The sequence below is a fragment of the Anopheles coustani genome, chromosome 2, assembly GCF_943734705.1.
Source record: "Anopheles coustani chromosome 2, idAnoCousDA_361_x.2, whole genome shotgun sequence".
Lineage (NCBI taxonomy): Eukaryota > Metazoa > Arthropoda > Insecta > Diptera > Culicidae > Anopheles > Anopheles coustani.
This window is the reverse complement of record NC_071289.1, coordinates 65580813-65599627: the sequence shown is the minus strand read 5'-3', so window position 1 is coordinate 65599627 and position 18815 is coordinate 65580813. Positions and strand designations below refer to the sequence as shown.

At 42.9% G+C, this 18815-nt stretch overlaps 2 protein-coding genes across 2 annotated transcripts; both read left to right on the top strand.

Annotated features, from left to right (window-relative positions):
- The first annotated feature begins 7188 nt into the window (after window positions 1-7188).
- On the top strand, window positions 7189-7629 carry LOC131263890 (cuticle protein-like). Its single transcript, XM_058266168.1, has 2 exons — window positions 7189-7200; window positions 7267-7629. The coding sequence occupies exons 1-2, from the start codon at window positions 7189-7191 to the stop codon at window positions 7627-7629; spliced, it is 375 nt and encodes a 124-aa protein (XP_058122151.1).
- Window positions 7630-12882: 5253 nt separating this feature from the next.
- On the top strand, window positions 12883-15708 carry LOC131264846 (odorant receptor 4-like). The gene is made up of 7 exons (XM_058267113.1): window positions 12883-13236; window positions 13729-14007; window positions 14096-14256; window positions 14321-14417; window positions 15188-15289; window positions 15355-15510; window positions 15649-15708. Exons 1-7 carry the CDS (start codon window positions 12883-12885, stop codon window positions 15706-15708), a joined length of 1209 nt encoding a protein of 402 aa, XP_058123096.1.
- Window positions 15709-18815: the final 3107 nt, after the last annotated feature.

Genomic DNA, 18815 nt, shown 5'->3' with positions numbered 1-18815 from the left:
GATATACCTAAAGGACAATTTCATGATTGCTCTGAGTGAATGTTTAGTGTTATGAAATGGGCTGCGTGTTGTCATTGCACACAGTTTGCTTTAGGCATAGTTTTTTTTTTATTATCGCATAATCAAATTTATTATGAAACGCCCCGAAAGATAATCTTTTCTTTCTCGAAGCTCGAACTGCAACTGGGCAAGTCTCGATTGACTTGTCCGATTTGTAGCTAGAGGCTTCAGAGCGAGGTGTTACAAGGTTGTAACTCGTGGTAAATCTTCACGACCCTCGTCAACTGTCTACCCAGAAGCTAAACCCTCTTTTCATCCCGACTGACACCGACAAATGGAGCATGCTGTCAAGCGCGGCATGGAAAGTCGTAGTCCATCTCAAATGTCTCGAAGCGAATAGGAATCTCCACCGACAGATTGAGGTGTTCAACTTAAGCGGCTCACGTTTAGGTGCAAGAGGTAACCGCCAAAGTCGAGTTTCGTTTTGCCTACTTGTAGGCGAATGGGCAAACTAAAATGGCGCCTGGTACTATTTAAGTAATCATCCACTTACTCGAAGCAACTTGCGCTGGTGTTCCACTAGATGGAGCTACTTGGAGTACGACGCGTCGTTAAGGTTTGTGTTCGTCGAGCGAGAGATTGCCTTACGAAAACCGGTGGAAAGAGTAAAAAGAAATCAAGCCCTATTCCATCATGGAAACTGGTTCACTTTATCCGCGTTCAACGGTGTGATCCAATCCGGTTCGCCGTTCGTGTGCATAATTCAATCTACCGGCTCGGTTCCCGCTGCACCGGTGCGCCGTGCGCGCAGTATTGAACTTGACCCTGGTGGCTTGAACTGTCCTCGTTCCGTCCCTCGGCACCGCCATAAGCCGAAGGCGGAGATTGAGTTGCAGATTGCTACATTCGAACCACGGTCGCGCCACATTGTCGTGACTTTCGTTTTCGTTTGGCATGAGTTTTAACGAGCCTCGGCAGCGATGACGCTCGTGGCGTGTTTATGGCGTGTGCCCCTAAAGACACTAATTGTTAGGCTCGAGGCCAATGAGTTGGCACTTTGCCTTACGAAGCGTTCGGTGGTTTGCTTACCCTTTCGGTGGCGACCGATGTCTAACTATACAAATCTATAAATGTGTACATTGTAATTCAGTAGAGTTTTCCTCTGCGCAACTCTCAACCAAATCCACCCCATAAGCTGCTAACGACCTTGGTCGTGAGACCGAGTTGTCTATGATCGGTTGCAAGATCACAGGGCGTTGGCGTCTGGCGATGAAAATAGCATGTTACGATAAGGAAATCGGAGCAATGGAGCCGCTTGCCCGTTGGGGTTTAAGTTGGCGTTGCTTGATTGCGTATAAACAACTTTATTTTACGATCGGCTTCTCGTCGCGCTCTTTTTGCAGGAATGTTTTACTTTGATACTATCTGTATGTGCTATTGATGGTGATTAGTAGTAGGACAGATTTGCCGTTCGATATTAAATGCCATTGAACTTGACTTGACGCAAGTGAATTATGCTATCACGTTTTCATGAATCTTTGATCCGTAGTTGTATTTATGAGTCTTCTTCTTCTTCTTCTTCTTGGCGTAACGCCCTCTTAAGGGGTCATGCCTGCCCGTTAAGGGCTTACGAGACTTGTTTCCCTGTTGTACGTCGATAGTCAGTCCTCTCGTACAGGGGAGGATCCGGTCTCGGTTGGGATTCGAACCCACGCCGTCGAGGTGGTGAGCCCCGGTGCTCATGGGCCGATTTTCTAACCGGCGCTACCGCTCGGCTGGCGCGGACCCTTATTTATGCGTAAATATATTAAACAGAATATAAGTGGATGCAGTATTATTTATGGAAAAATATATTAAAAAGAACATAAGTGGATGCAATAATATGCAACACAATTGTATAAAGATGAAAAATAAAGAAATTTTATTTGGTAGTTTAAGACTTAACAACAGCAGCAAGTTGCTTAGGATTATTAACGAAAGCACCACTCTACTTTTACTTGTTTGTTTTTACTTGCCAAGCGCAAATGAAACCAAAAACCTTATGAACTGCACCACAATTCAAACCTCCTGATTAACGTGACACAATTTTAATTGGATAGGATAAATCTTACCCTGGTGATACATGGCTTTGTTGACGGGTGATAAATAAACGAATAGCATGAGTTGGTTTGAACCTGCGTTACCGAAAAAGTACATTTCCTTGAGGTGCTGCAGAAGAATGTGGTGCGGAATAGATCTTAAAAGTGAGAAGGCAATAAAATGATCCTTTCGAAAAGTGTCCTAAATCGTTCCCGGCATTTGACGTACAGCTGTTGGCCCTCACAACACGATCATGTACGCCATCTTATCCGTCGTTACGTAATGACAATATGCCGGCCCTCGGACAAGAAACCGAGTCGGACGATTGTGGCTTAAGCGGTGAGCTGTGATGGCGCGAACGGCCTTTGTTTATGGCGAGAAAAGAACTTATAAAATGGAAAAAGAAACAAATGTAGTACAACACAACGTAGGTCTCATGTGTAGGTGCCGATAGGTCAGGCAACACTTGGACCGTGGATCATGGTTCTGTTCTCTCGAGTGAGAAAAACCACATAATAACACGTCCCACGCTTCAGGTTGAGTTCTGGAGCCCAAGCCCGAAATTGATTATGATTTATATTGGACACAAGGAAGGTAATTTCGCTGTCATCGCGTTCGGGGACTTTGGCGGTGAGAGGTACCTCCAAGAATGGAGGGCCGATTTATTTACGGCTACCGGTAGTTACCGATCGTATGGCTTCATAATCCATCCGGCTGGCTTGTGGATCCCTGGCCGATCGCATGAAATTGCTCCCGTAAGGCTGCAAAATGTAAGAGATTTCTACCGCCGGGTCGCGGGCATCGGAACGGATGGGAAAAAAGTGGCTTGCTCTGATTGGATATTTCCTTCAGCGCGTACCGCGTATATACAGTACGACGATCTTTTGCAATCCGCTCCGTTCGGATGGCATAAACACTGCCACGGCACTGCCATTCACAGCCTTAATCTCACTGAGAACATAGGAAAAGGGCTATGTCAAACGTGATGTCTGCATGGCAAGTACAGGGTATTCCAGATTATAATGACTTATCATTCTAAATCTTTATTTAATTAAATTTTTGCAATTTTCCGTTCGTCGTATTCTTAAATCTTACATTTATTTTTTTGCATGTGACACGTCATCCGCTAGAGGGACAAGGCCTCTCTCCGAATAGAGTTTTTATTGATCGAAAAACGGTATATTATAGATCGGTGGTCAGCTGTTCGTAATACCGAAGGGTTCCGGACTCGAGATTTGATCCCACATCTGTGGCGTGATGTTTCCTCACGCTACCGCTGCGCCATGGGCACCTCCAAATCTTATATATTAGTTTGCTAGACTAATATAAAAATAAGAACTACAAGCCGAAAGTTTAATCGTTGCCAAACATACGGACAGTTTATTTTATCGATTCCCAAAATCACTTTTGAATTCAAGGATTTCAGTCTTACCTAGGAGCTGCTATCCAACTACAAATTGACCAGCTAAAACTGAGAACGTCACATGACGCTTTTCCTTGTCTCCCTGTGTCACCCTGTAGCAAGTGCGTAGTCATGTGAAAGCGTGTGTGTAAATCGATCGGTGGTAATATAAATTAACTTAATCGTTCCGCTCTTTGGGCGCCCGATCGATGGGCATTAATTACGGAGCATGGAAGGCGCTGTGGCGACTGCGTGCTTGGAAACTGGTCCAACAGTTTTCTGACTCCCGGTAGTAGGAAACCACTTGACGGGTGAGCTCCATCAAAACCGTACCAGTATAAGAAGGTTACGCTTTGACGCCCGAGAACGGTGCGTTATTAAAATCAATGTAATAGCCCTACGCCCTGCAAAATACATATGGAAATTCGAAGTTCCTTCTTTTCGTTGCAGTATTTTTAAGTTCAGCTTCAGCAAAACTATATTGTTTCAAATAAATAAATTAATTCGGAGGATCTTGAAAGATAATATATTTTATATTGGTGATAATTAGCCCCATATCACTTACAGTACTTTCATGTGATGTCGCAAATCTAGTTGTTAATGAACTCTTAATGTATTTTGAATATAAAGCTCTGTCCTTTCTTTCTACTTCTCACCTATAACCCCCACATGGATCATGATTTGTCATCATGATTTACAGAACAAACACCTAGTGGGATGATTAAGTGGAGACTTCTTAGTTATCTCGATCATAACAATCCATCTTCGTTAGTTAGGCCATCTGTTAACCAACCTGGCATCTCCATCTTGCTGTCCTCGCTTGTGGCTACCATACACATGGTCAAAGAGAAAAGACGGCTGTGTCCATCCAACCGTGTTAGGTAATTCGGTTGCTTTCGGTGGCAACTGGTCCGACGTGACAACTGTCACGTGCCGTTACGCCAGATTTGCGCCAGTAGACAATTCATTTTACTCGATCGGTAGACTCATTGTTTGTTAAAGGAAAAATGAATCATTCCGGTAAACACATGCTCGCGTGGACAAACACCACGAAGGGAAACAATGCTACACTATGCTCATTGTAACCGGCTGAGAGATTAAGACTTCTCCTCGGTGGTGTGACAAATCGGGATTCCACCTCCGGGGTCTAGGAACCTAAAACTGCTGAAAACACATTCATCAAAACCCTTCAGGCGACCTTCTGCCCTGCCTTTCTTTCCACTACGCTCGCCACGGTTGGAGTTGAGTCGAGTCATTTCATTCATTTGTGCAATCGCGTGCCAAAGCATTTTGGACCCGGTTCATTCACAACTCAATTCAATCGCGCTCGTGCAAGCCGTGCCTTCGTGATCGGGGACGTGATCGCAAAACGACCGTTAGAATGGAAGAGGAAGTGCATGGATTCGAGTCATTGTAAGTGCTTCACAAACTGTAAAAGCATAAGAAGCAGTTCAGAGAAAGAGAGTTCGAAGATGTTATTGTGTGGTATTTGGAGGACAAAATGTGAAAGCTATATTGAGAAGATGACGATTACGGTAACAGGAAAAAGATAAACGCTCTAATTTCTTGGATATAAATTATTAAATATACAGCTACATTTTACACTACAATAGTGGAGTAATTAATTATAATTAAATGTTATTTATTTTTTTTCTATAATACAACTGTTGTTTACCAAAAATCAACCTGAACGAGAATACCAACTTATAAATACAAAAATACAAAAGTTCTAATAAGTCTATCAGACAACTCTATACTAAGTACAGCATCAAGGTGCTCTTCTTAAATAAACATGATTCTTCTTATCTTGATCAACCTCATCAGCTGCCTGTGCGTAAGTTCTTTGTTTTTCGCTCGGAATGCACGCCCTTTGCTGTGGTATAATAACGTCGTCACCTTTCCCGGGAGTTCTTCCACGCAGGATCCGGTTAAACTGGATTTATGTTCTGAGTGCGTGCGAGAGAACGCGGGATGTGATTTTTGCTGCCAAAGAAGGAAGCGGAATGTACCACAAGGAGGGGCGCAAAATCCACCCTTGCGAAGCCGTGTTCAATAACAAGAGCAGAAACATTTTTACGGAAAAACGAGCGCATCCAGTTCAAGTTTTTTTTTCTAGTTTTGTTTGCAAATCAAACCAATACATAATGTCCTTTCTTATGCAGCCTTAGAAGCGCTCGGAGTGCAAATGGGAATTGGGAGGATGAAATATTCAACACAGCATGGCGCTGATGAGGTTGTGTAAAAAGTGAAACCAAAAGACCTAACCACAGGAAAAGAAAAAAAGTAAGAAGCCCGGCTGTAAACGCAAGAAAACGTTCTCTAAACTGGTTAACCAAAACGAAAAAATAAGAGAAAATTAAGAGTAATGCAACAAAGCAAGAGCATACTTTGCCCCGCAGCGTATTACCTTCCATGATAAGTTGCTAATCCTTTTTGCGATTCTTGTGAAACATTTCAGTGCAATAAATAGACATAAACACATACGAAAATACTCGTTGGTCTTACAATAGTATCGTATTGTGCAAGCGATCGATAAACATATATCCATTGCACCCGAATGCACTTTCTTGCAACCGCTGTCCAGCGGACGGTGCGTCATGTTGCGACAAACGGCCCGGCAGCATAATTATAAACGAAAAATTGACACTAAAAATAATAAAAAAGCTGGCTGCGCAACGACCGTCCCGATCGATGCCCGGGTTGCCCGGAATCGTGACCGGTTCGTTTGACTGTTGGAATGACGAAAGCGGCATAGGTGACCATGCAGTACAATGCACCCGCGGCAGGAGAAGGATGCAGTCCGCGTGCAATGCCAGCGTTGAGTTTTCCTATTTACTCAGTGTTTTCCTGGTTTATGTTTTGGTTTTGCTTAAAACCGAGGTACTGTTAGTAACATTTTCGAGTGGACGTGGGTGTTTCGCTAACGTTCCCCAGCCTGGGATACCATTTCGGCGACACAAGAATGAAAGCAAACTGCACCGCAGCGCAGGAGGGTTGATGTAAATGAGTTCTCTGTACTCCTGTGGGTAATTCCTACCACGGTGTGTTAACACATGTACGCTGGTCGGTCGTCCCCCTCGGTATGCCTGCATGGATTGCGGATACAGTACATGCGCTAAAAATATAGATCGCCACGATGTGATTGCCCGATTGCTGCAGCTAGTAGCAGAACCCTTCGATATCCCACGCCTTCACGCGGTTTTCTTGCTGTTGGGGCTCTTGGGGCCTCCTCCCACAAGATGGTCAACGAGTGGCACGAACAAGATCATGATGGACAGTACTTAGATTGAATCCCACATACACACACATACTCACGCACATTAACATGCACTTGGTGGAGATCTGGTCACTTGCCCCCTTTCGGGACGGGTTTTTCACTTCGGAGGGCTCGTCGCTTGCTGCCGCATTGCAGTTATGAGTTTCTTTTGCCCCGATCCCCACTTTTTCTTTCGTTGGCAATGCGGTTACTGCTTGTTCGCTTGTCTTTTCTTCCCTTCTTTTTCCCGCACCAGTGGTTGCTTCCTTTAGTACGAGCTTTTTTCCTGGTGGTAGAGCGTTTCCTGGCACTCGTCTATTCGCTCTAGAACCCGGTACTATAAAAGCCACCGAGGGTCACCAGGGGAAGCATAGTCAGAATTCAGCTGATCAGCAACACAGACCTTCTTCTCTCGTAGAAACTTCAACAATCTATTAAAAAACCATTCAAAATGCTGAAGTTGGTAAGTTTTAAAATTCCTGTCCTGGCAGAGAAAGTGTTTTGATTGGGATTTATTTTGGCCCATCAGGTGGTGTTGTCCGCAGTTCTGGCCGTCGTTGCCGCCCGTCCCGGTGCCCTCACGTACTCGTACGCGCCCGCCGCTTACATCGCGAAACCGGAGATCTACTACCAGAAGAGCATCATCGAGGAACCGACGGTGGCGCACGTTGGCAGCCTGGTCAAGACCATCCCGACAGCCGTCTCGCACCAGAGCTCGACCGTCGTGCACAACTCGGCCAAGATCACCGAGCCGATCTACGCACCGGCCGTCAAGCAGACGCTCGTCTCGACCCCGGTGGCCAAGACGACGTACTATGCTGCCCCGGCTGCCTACGCCTACGCCGCACCGGCTCTGGCCTATCACGACGCGTATGCTTACCATCATCTGTAATCCTTTTCCCCAAAGGAGGATAAAAACGACGAGTGAGTGATTGGAAAGCGTGTGATCGAGTTGTGAGGATTACGGATGGTCAAAAGTTGTGAGAGTTTTTCCCCACCGGGAACGGAACAAAGTGATATTCGAGTGAGATTCGAGGATTGGCCATCGGATGGCAGCGGTTGCAGCGGGATGAGGAGCCAATCGGAATTGGACGGCAAAGCGGATAATTTTCCTTTCATCAGGCATTTGGTGGCCCGACGGTTTTCGGCCGAAGAGTTTTCCATTGTTCATTTTGATTGTTGGTGAAAGATTGGTTTACTCTTCGCTATCTGATGTCAAATAAAGGAAATGTCTTGCAAAACTGTACTAAACTGTGTCTCTGCTTATTGTTTAGGAAAGTAACTCTTACTTTACGTCTACAGGGGATACCGGCTTAGGCCTTCTACAGTTAATATTTTGGTCGATGAACATACATTATTAACTTGGTATTATGATGGAAAGAAGCAAGTAAAGATGTGCTGTAAAAATCGATTAAATACAGTATATTTTAACTTACATTGTGAATCATTCAACTATAAGGACGTTATTTAACTCATCTTGTGGCCAATTACTTAATCTACCAATTTGAGCTCTTTCCAATGTATGTTATCTTATCAATATTATCGAGTAACAAAAGAAAATCAAAGATTTTCTGAATATTAAGCTTCATTTATAAGCTTGTACCATCCATCTAACCAAAAGGATACAACATATTATTTGTCATCTATTGAAAATAAGAAACAACCTTCCCTGCTTTTCTTTATTTCAATCGCAATCCTCTCTATTATTATGAAAAATCACCTTACCTTTATGATTATCGAATCTCTTGTTTTCGTGTTCTCAATATTCCAAACCGTCTCTTATTTTTTTATACGAGTTTTTTCCTCTTCTTAAACGACCGTGATGTTACTAAACATTCAGAGCTCGTCGCTTGCCTGATAACAACAAGGATTAAGAAATTTGCCCCAACTGGGGTTGCTTGATTGTCAACTGATAATGTTGAGGCGCTGAGCCCTAACCCTCCTTTTACTCCACTTGCCACCATCACTCATTCCATTCCAACGTGAAGTAACGGCTGTCCATTTAATTTACCCTTTTGCCATCTTTAACTACTCTACTTTCGCGCGATATGTGCAGTTTGTTGGTTACTCTGGGGCATAGGATATGAACAAATTAAACTAGCTCTAACTATCCGCGTGTAAAGTTGGTTCATTACTATTAATTTACAAAATAATATCACTGTGTAACTGTTCATTTATAAATCGTAAGGACCTCAATGTTGCACTTGCAATTGCATGTAGCTTATGCTACTGTAAGCTTTTTCAAAAGCGGGAGCTTTCAAGCTTGTGCTGAAGCTTAAGTACATAGGATGGAACAATAAATACATTTATAAGACAAAAACCGACAAATAAAATTAAACTTTGTGCAAATAATAATGATCCACATTTTGGATTTGTAGTACTTCTTAATCAAGATAGTTTATTTTCAACTGACAACAAAAAAGGTTTTCGTTCGAACTTTAAAAAAAATTGAAAAAGGAAATCATGGTGCTGAAAATTCGAGGATTTCAGATCTCCCTCTCTCCCTCCTTCGTTTCTCCCTTTCGCTAACGAACGAAATTATAACGTTTAGAAATACAGATTTCCTGCAACCCGCCTATTCATCTGGGTAGGTAACCCCCTAACAGTTATACTTGATGTAGATACGGTTGCATACCTTGCGGCGTTTCAAACGCACCGTTACTCCGTAAATTGATCTGGAAATGCTATTGTATCTATACAAAATGCGTTTTTCCGAAATTCGGGCTAATTTAATGAGGATACTTGTTTAAACAAATTTGTCAATTATGTTTTAAACTAGAAGAACATTCGATAATACATGTAAGACTGATTGTAAGTAGAGAAGTTGACTCTCTGCTTTGATACGTAGAATATGTTTAATTTCGTGCATTTGGTAAACTTCATCCTGAACACGCGACAACTCCCGCAATTCACTCAGAATCCTACGGCGGTTTCACTCCTGGACTAAGTTCGTTGCAATCGTATCATATGACCTAGAATCGGCAGTGAATTGTGGATTGAATGTGCTTCTTGTCGGGCTAGTGGAGAGCAACACACGTTTTTATTTGATCTCCGAGTTGGTTGATAGTCACGACCTGGCAGCATAGATAGATGCGTATATTCATTAGATGCATCCGGGATTGATTTTGCAATCACTTCATGTAGATGATATCGAATGGAGGTGTCGTTGGATAGTGTTTCGAGAGTACGTGAGTATTCAACACGTGCTAAAATCTCCACTGACCACACCAACACCGAAGGGAGTAGCGATTCTAGCCCCAATTTTAGATCAAACCGTTGCTTCCGCTAGTTTTTTTTTTTTTAATTCTCGATCAGAACGTGAAGGAACAAGAGTTGCTTGCTACATTCACCCATTGTTTTGCGGATGGAAGAAGAAACAAATAAAAACGATTGTGTTTGAAATAGTTGTCTTTCATTTGCGTTTATATGTGCCCAAAACGAATTGTAATTAGACGCTGTCTTACAAAATTTAGAAAAAATAAGCGCGAGAAATATTATGCCCAGTTCAATTTCATCCCTATTGCTCGCAATGTTTCTGCTGTGTAATAATCCACCATCAAATCTTCCAAAGGGGAAACGGAATCGTGTTTGCTTGGCTTGTGTACGTATCTGTCTAGCCAGCGGCTGCGTGTGCAAATATTAATTTTGTCTGCTTAGAAAACCCGAATAGAAGTGATAGCTGCGTCTATATTTAAATGTCCCTCAAATGCGTCAGAGACACACGCCCGATAACAGCCCGGTATCAATTACATTACGGTCATAAAGCACAGTGCATGATATTTAGGAAGCCATTGGCTTCCTATCGTTTTTTTTTTATCAATGTAAAAAATCACATCCACTAGGCACGCCGATGGTATTTTCACAGGTTGCAAAAATGTATAAAAATAAAGTTTAGAGGAGTGCCAATCGAAATCACTTTCGCAGGAGCATCCGAGATTAATAAATCTTCCGATCGTGGTTTACTGCAACCACCAGGCGGGGTCAAAGGGGATCCGTTTCTGTTGCTCGATCACCAGCACCACTTGCGTCGTCAAGTGGGGAAAGTGGTCGATCTTCGAGTAATATCGGTTCGCGATTAGCAGCGTGATTCAAGAACTAAAATTGGTGATGCTCCGTGAAAGTGAGGGTGCGCTGCCATCAAGGTGAAAGAGAACGGAGGGAAAGTGTCTGCATGTCTGTTCGGGTAGTAACCGGATCTAGCGCTGAGGAGATGATTTATTGGCCCTGCGACACACTTGCGTTTCACAAATCATAGTTGTCGCCCTGGGGACTAACATTCGGTTTAAGGGAGGGTACTTTTCTTTCGTTTTGTGTTTGTTTTAAACGAATGCTGTACTAGAAAAAAACAGTCCTATAGCACCGCCGCAAACTACGTCAACAGAGCCAAAGGTATTTTCACAACACTGATCTGCGTTTATAAGTGTGTGAGTGTGGCCACGAAACGTGCCGGCCAATCTGGCCGACTGTGATTTAGTGCATTATTTTAGTGCGACAAGATTCCTTCCTCCTTATTTCGGTCAATCTTCGGCGCACGGGAGGACGAAACGAATCCATGCGTGTTGGGAAAACCCCGACACAAACGCACATACCACACACAAACCGAACCGCCCCGGACAGGTTGTAATTATTCTCATAAATAATCTAACCCATCGGATGGAATGAGCACGCGGAAGGTAACGGTGTAAAGAGCCGCTCGTTAAGCTAACACTAGCAGTATTACACCTTTTCGATGCACTCCGGTATTCTTTTTGTTTAGATTTGCTACGCGTCGTAAGAGTACAAGCACCTGAGTACATCGAGAGACCTTGCGGTCGGGTCGGGTTGTATCCCACGCGAAAATTTTGAAAACTTCAACCAGCATGATTAATCGGTTGGTACCCGGGCGGTTGAATGCTGCACTCCATCGATGGTATTTTTCCGGCGCTGTTTAGGTTTACGCATATTGCACAAACGGCAATTGCATCGAATTGCAACGCTCACTTAGCGCACGTCACGGCCCGGCCACGGCCTCTGCACACATTAGCGATAAATTAAGCCTCTCAATGGCGTCATCGGTGCTCGGCAAACAAGTAGTTTAACACCGATACGAGCTTGGAGGGCAAGAGCCGGTACAGAATGGAACTTCTGCTCCACAGGGCAGTTTGCGACTAAAAGTAAAAACATCCTTAAGCTAAAAATTAGCATGCAATGGAAGCAATAGAATAGAAGGTACAGTGTACTATTCATGAATAACTCATCTGACAGAAAACAACTGTCGACAGAGGTTAGGAAAAAGTAAATCAATCATTTTCATATTTCAAAGAGTTCTCAAGTTAGCAATTAAATTGAATTGAATGAAATTACACGCTTGGAGTATATGCTTTGGTCTATAAAGGTTCTCTACGGTAGCCTCAACTTCATTTGAATTTATCCTTTATGGTTTGATTCCATATTGTATGCAAACTTCATGTTACACCGGTTTGTCAAATATGCTTTTAAAAAATTCATAATAAAACCTCCGTTCTAAGCAATCAAACCAATACGTTATCATCTATTGGTCGTTCTGTAAGCACCGTTAACCCTAATGTCTACGTTCCTTGAAGTTTAAGCTTGCTGGAAAATATTCCTACGCGCGGATGGGTTATTACGAATGGGCGAAAGAATGTTAAAAAACTGTTTCTCATAAGCAAAAACCTGTTTGAAAAATGAATGTTAAGTATATTATAGCTTTATTTGAAATATTAAAAATATCCCATCGTGTTTTAATTCTATAGTATACTATAAATTGTGACCTTTTATCGTAAAAACGCGTTTTAAGCGTTTGATTTTACATGACTTACAATAAACTTACTTGTGGTGTCGACGCACATTGTTAATTTTCACACAATATGAAAGACTTATCCAGTAATGCTGCTCTTAACCATTTGTAATCTTTCTGGTTGCAGTAGGCATTAGGGTTAATAGTGGAGCCGTCTATGCCACAACAAACGAGCCTAGAAATAGAGTAAATAAACAATACGTTTGAATTGTCCTTCAAGGTCATTCCGTTTTTTCTTTTGTAAATAATGTCCAACCTGGACTTGATGAACCAGTGGGCAATTGGCTCCCGCTAAGCGGAGCGCTTAAAACAATTCAACCATTTCCAAGCCCCAATCCAATCATTTCCATGGCCATCGGACCTGGCTCCTTCGAGGACACCCTGAAAAACACAAACATTATGCTGCGCATGATGGGCATTCCGCCGTGTGGGGAGCCTTATCCTGACACGGCCATGGCGCTGCTGAGGAGCAATGTTGGCTTCATTGGTTCGTTTCTACTGCTCGTTTACACGACACTCGGTGAGGTGATCTATCTTGTGCAGATGCTCCAGGGTTCCGAGGTGAACTTCCTGGAGGTAACCTTCCAGACGCCCTGCATCGGTTACTGCCTTATCGGTGTACTTAAGATGATTCTGCTGGCCGTGCGGCGAAATACGATCGCAGAGTTGGTGCAGCTTTTCCGCACCAAGTGGAAAAAGGCGGTGAGTTGTGGAAGTGGGTTTAGATTTCAGAGTTTCTTTTAAAGTGAGATTTACATGAAATAGTTATCGCGAAAATACAAATGCGAAATCTAGAAACGTTACGTAATGCCTCATTGTAACGGCTCTATCTTTGCGAAACCCGCTTGAAACAAGTGGTGCGTGTGAATACTAAAAAAAAAACAAAATGTCTATGGATAAATGGAGCGACAGAAGAGATGCAAGCAGAAAATACTGAATTTTGCAGAAAATTTTTGAAAAGTGATGCAATTTTGTACGGTTATTTACACCCCGTTCAAAACACTGGTAGCTTTTTGAGGTGATTCGTTGGGAATGCATTTTAAACAGCTTGTATGTTTGAATTCACATGCTTATGTATTTGTTTATGTGTAAGACCAAATCTACTTTTAATTGTAGAAATCTCGGATATAGGATTGCAGTGTTATTGTATTGTTTTCAACATATATTATTTGCCTATGCTGTTGCTGCTTCTAGATCATAAGCAACGAGAACTGGACAGTGTGCGAAGAAACCATGCGACCGGCCATTAGGGTTACCTCCGTCACGGCACTGGCAAACGTCGTGATGGGAATCGCCTTCACTATGCTGCCGATAGCGGAAATGCTCTACCACTGGCTGCACAGTGGCTCCTGGGTCCGCCAGCTGGCCTTCAACATCTGGTGGCCGTTCGATGTGTTCGCGGGGACACAGTACTTCTGGTTTAGCTATCCGCTCTACGTGATTATTGGGTTTAACGGCATCATCATCCATATGGTAAGGTGCCCTTAACGAATGACACGTGATCGGGTCCAGCACAGTCTTTCTGTTAACTTTAACTTTATTCGTTCACTCCATCTCGGAGGCTTTCGATTGTTTATTTTGCATTTTGGCTGCTCACCTGTGCTTGCACTTTCGTATTCTAAAACTGAACATCGAAAATGTTGCCGATGAGTGTGAGGAAGCAAGAGCCGCGAACGAGAGACGGCTGCAAGACGCGATCGTTCAGCATCAGGATCTTATCGGGTAAACGAATATCGCGTTCGAGTTAGGTTGACAATCTACATGATGTTCCTTTTCTCGATTTCAGTTGCAGTGCGTTCTTACAGGATGTGTTCGGCGTTGTGCTGTTTCTTAACTTACTCGGCAGCTCGATTATTATTTGCATACAGGCGTTTATGATAACGGTGAGTGTTGAAGTAGTTTCTTAAATTTGGGCCCAAAATGGACCTTAAAAATTCGATGAAATCAGCTCATTGATTAATGGGAACTTTCCAATCATTCATTGAGGAACTCAAGCAAACATGATCTAACGTGAACCATCGGGTTGATACCACACCGACAAGATATTCTCCCACCATCGGGATCGAATCTACGTTGATGTAATCTTAGCACGTGCGAACTCTCAAATATTTACGCACACCAGCGCTAGCGGCACGAAGCTCTTTATCTTATCGCGAGCTTATTTTTCCAATCGGACCACGGGGGGATAGCGTTGCGGAGTTTCCGCGCTCATTAAGGGGCGTTTCACCGTGCCCGGTTCACCCCCCGTTCTATTTCTTATGTTGCCAGTTTGTTGCTTTTCTTGGGATGGTTTACGTCGATTGCTAGTGGGTGATACGACAGCACGTGCTGTCTGGCATCGACATTTCGATGATACCACTTCCAATCATATGGGTTAAAATTAGATTGGAATGTGGCGAACGTTTTGATTAGAGGTATATAATACCATTTACTAGGAAAAGATAATTTCTAAAAAACGATCGACCTTGAAAGCTTGTTGAGGTTTTATTTATTACAAATGTTTTTTAGCTTTCCAAAATATAGTTTGTGTTAAATTCGACAGGTTTTCAGTTAATTTTGAATTTTTATTGTTGACCAGTGTTTGCATGCATATTTTGTATATTTTTTTTGTAGTTTTCAAATGTAATTCTTTTTGTCACCGTATTACTTGCAGACGGTCTCCGGATATACACTGATAAAGTTTGTTTTGTTTATGCTGTGCTTTTTGATCGAATTGCTAATGCTGTGTGCGTACGGGGAGGACATTGTGCAATCGGTAAGTATGTGCTGAGTATCGTAATGTTTTTAAGCCTCGTCTAATTAATTCTTTACTTTCGGCAGAGTGGAGCTGTAGCCGATGCAACGTACAATTGCAAGTGGTACGAGGAAAGCAGGTTGTTTAAGACTTCGATATTGCAGATTTTACACACAGCCCAGAAACCCATCGTGGTAACTGCTTGGAAAATTTGGCCTGTGCAGATGGTGACGTTTAGAGGAGTGAGTGAATTTTATTTTTTTAAATACACCCCAACGTTTGATACATAAAACATTGCAATGTTTTGTATGCAAACCACTTCAAATGCTTGTTTTATGATTTGATGGTTGTTTTATGATAGCTATTTTTTACTGTTGTAGATCTTGCAAGCTTCATGGTCCTACTTCACGCTGCTGAAAACGGTTTATGCTGATAACTAATAATGCCCGCAGCTTCTGTTACTCACCGTTATCCACCGACAAATAACGAACAAAAACATGATTCAACATCGATTTCACAAGTGTACCTGCAATTTCAATCACCTAGAAGCGCTGTTTAGCGCCGTGGCGTCACACCCAAAAAAATTGTCACGATAACAGTTAAAAAATAAATAACATTTATCGATTGAATCATCACACTTAACTTTGTGAAACATTACATGACACCGAACACGACAGGCTGGGATCGATTATCTGCTTTCTTCCCTACCCGAATCAGCTGTGAAGGGAGGAGTAAAGGTGTTGAATGGTCCTATGCGCTGAACAAATAAAAAACAAACCCTTATCAACCCAGTCGCACGGAATGCAATTGCAAATCGTGACGGCTATCGGTGCCGGTTTCGTTTATTTCGAAAAACCCCTTCTTCCAACCTAAAGTCAGCCCAGGCCCAGGGAAGGGCCGATGACCAATCGGAAAACTATTTCTTACCTGCGTCCGGTCCGGTTATCACGCGCAACCGCTCCCGGGGGCGAATCTGCTTTCGTCAGCTGGCCAACGTCGCGATCACGAGCTCCGCCGTGCGCTATCTAATCAGCACCTGGCGGCCGATTGCCATCGAAAACACGTCACAGAGATTCCATTTGCGCTATGTGGGGGTGGGTGGGTAGATACTCGACTCGAAAGTAAAATCGCCCCGGTGTGGGACGGGGTATTTTCTCCACCCGGCCAAACATGTCTTCTCGCGTACGGCTAGATAACCAGTGCCGCCTGGAATGTGGGGTTGGAAATTGCACGGAATTCTATTTCTGTGCGGCTCGCCGGGCACCGTACCGACCGATGACCTATTTCCAAGATTCGCGAGATAGTCTCTGGGCAGGTGTCGCCGAGTGGGACGCTGTCTTTGAGGTTCGCGCTGCCGGAACTCTGATCTGATTAGATGATGCGGGCAAGATAGCTCCGAAAGGGTAGCAATGAAACAGCCCCGCATTGAATGGTATTTTTGGTACTCAAGATGTGTACTTTTGTTTCGTGTGTTAAAATACGAACTTTATTCTCGATGAACAGGTTTATTCTCGATGAAAAGTAAAACCGACCTCACTTTGACGTCGGTTGAACTATGTTTACTTATGAATTACGGTTTGTTATCGAGGAATAAAATGGCCCTCGAAAGTGCTAAGAGCATCACTTTCTTCGTTCCAAAACAAATTGAAACATTTTTCTTTTTAACTTGTAGTGATATTTTAAGAAATTATCTATTGGAAAACCCCTTCGATGGCCTTCACTTATGTTTGTTTACAGTCTGTCCCGCCACCGGGCAACAAGCAAGTTCTTATCAGCCACCATTCTGCTGCTGTTCCGGAACGGAAAGTCCAAGGTTTTTCCTCGCCAAAAACACCACCTTTGCACAGGGGGGGAAACCTTTTGGAGAACATGTCATTCATACAACCCAATCGCGAGGCTATAAAAAAAGATATCCCAAATTCGCCGCAATGAATTCCACAGACCGCCGTGACATTGCGAAGGGTTGTGAAACACGCGTCAACACTCCATGATAGCCATGTAGGTGAGCCTAGCGAGCTTCGCATGTGAGTGGGTGGCCCTTGCAACTGACGAACCGTCGAACCTTATCGGCGGTCGTCGGCGGTTCAAAGCTGACTACCGGCATTCGTCTGTTGTTTCCTTCTCGCTCTCCAGGGAAGTTGTCCGACCGATTTTGTCGTCAACTTGGCTGGCAAAGCGAGCCTCAGGAGTTTCGATGCCCCGTGTAGTTTCATGAACCGGTAGGGTGGGTGGTTGTACTTGTACGGAAGAGATAATTTGTTGGCTGCCGTTCGCTTTGAAAGTTGATTTTATGTATGTGCGTGAGAGTGAAGTTATAATCAGGTTAGGACACGCTTCCATCCAGCTGGATTTTGTACCATCACTTATCTTAATCCCAAGGCCGAACTGCGTTGATAGGCGTCCGATTTCTGGCTCATCATGCAATGATGGAGCAAATTTAGGCTACTGCATGAAGACATTGTGCAATATTTATGTTGATTAAATATTACACAATTTTTCCAAATTTTTCATGGGTAACCAGACCTATCCGACGTGTCTTTCCTTTAGAAAATGGAGAAAAATGAGTACAATAATTAAAAGCTTATATTATTATAGTTTTCATAAGGATTTTACCTTAACAAGCAATGCTTCTATTTTAGATCGTTTCTATAATTATTATTTGTTTTTAAGAAAATAATTTTCATATGATATGGACTGCAATATTTCTATGCAATTAATAACAGTCAATAGATCTCAAAAATCTGTGACACTTTTATTTAATTATTATAATTTGATTTGATTCATTTGATGTTTTAAAAATCTCAAAAATCCGTGGGACTTTTATTTAATTATTACAATTTGATTTGATTAATTTGATGTTTTTGAGAGCCCAAAAAGAATGTTTGAATTTTAATTGCATTCAATTTCATTTCTTGCTTGTGATATCTATCTTTCGCCACAAATAGATAAAAAGAAAAGTGCTGCTTACGGCACTTGAACATTCCCTGGTTTTGATAAAAATGCTGACCGGATGGTGGATGTCGAATTCCATGGTGATTGTGTCACCCTGAAGTTGGTTTTTTTATTGGTCTCGAGGAAGCCTTAGCAAAACGTTATCGGTTGTCGCAAAAATGTTTGGTGAAATTTTGTGCACCTCGTACACCCGTGGTGTTCGATTGCAATCGGTCAGTTGTTGCGGAAGTCGTGCTGAACAACAAAGAGCTGCCGGCAATGGTTTTCAGGAGGCTGAAGGATGTTTTTTCCCCCATACTGAATTGTTCATTGTGACCGTAGATTCGTTTGTCGTATTAAAAAACAACGCAGAAAAGCATGGGGTACAAATGAACAACAACATTGTATGTTTCGAAGCGCTTCAAAGACGCATTTTCAACATTGTGTGTTCCCTCGCTGCGGTTGTGGAATTTCAAACGCCAGACAAAACGTGTTAGAATCAACCGAGGCACCACGAAACCGAAGTGACGAGGTTGATTGTGTTTTCGCTGGTGGCGACTCAACAACTCGTCCAATTACTTACCGCGCTAGGGGTAGTAGAATTTTTATTTCCCAC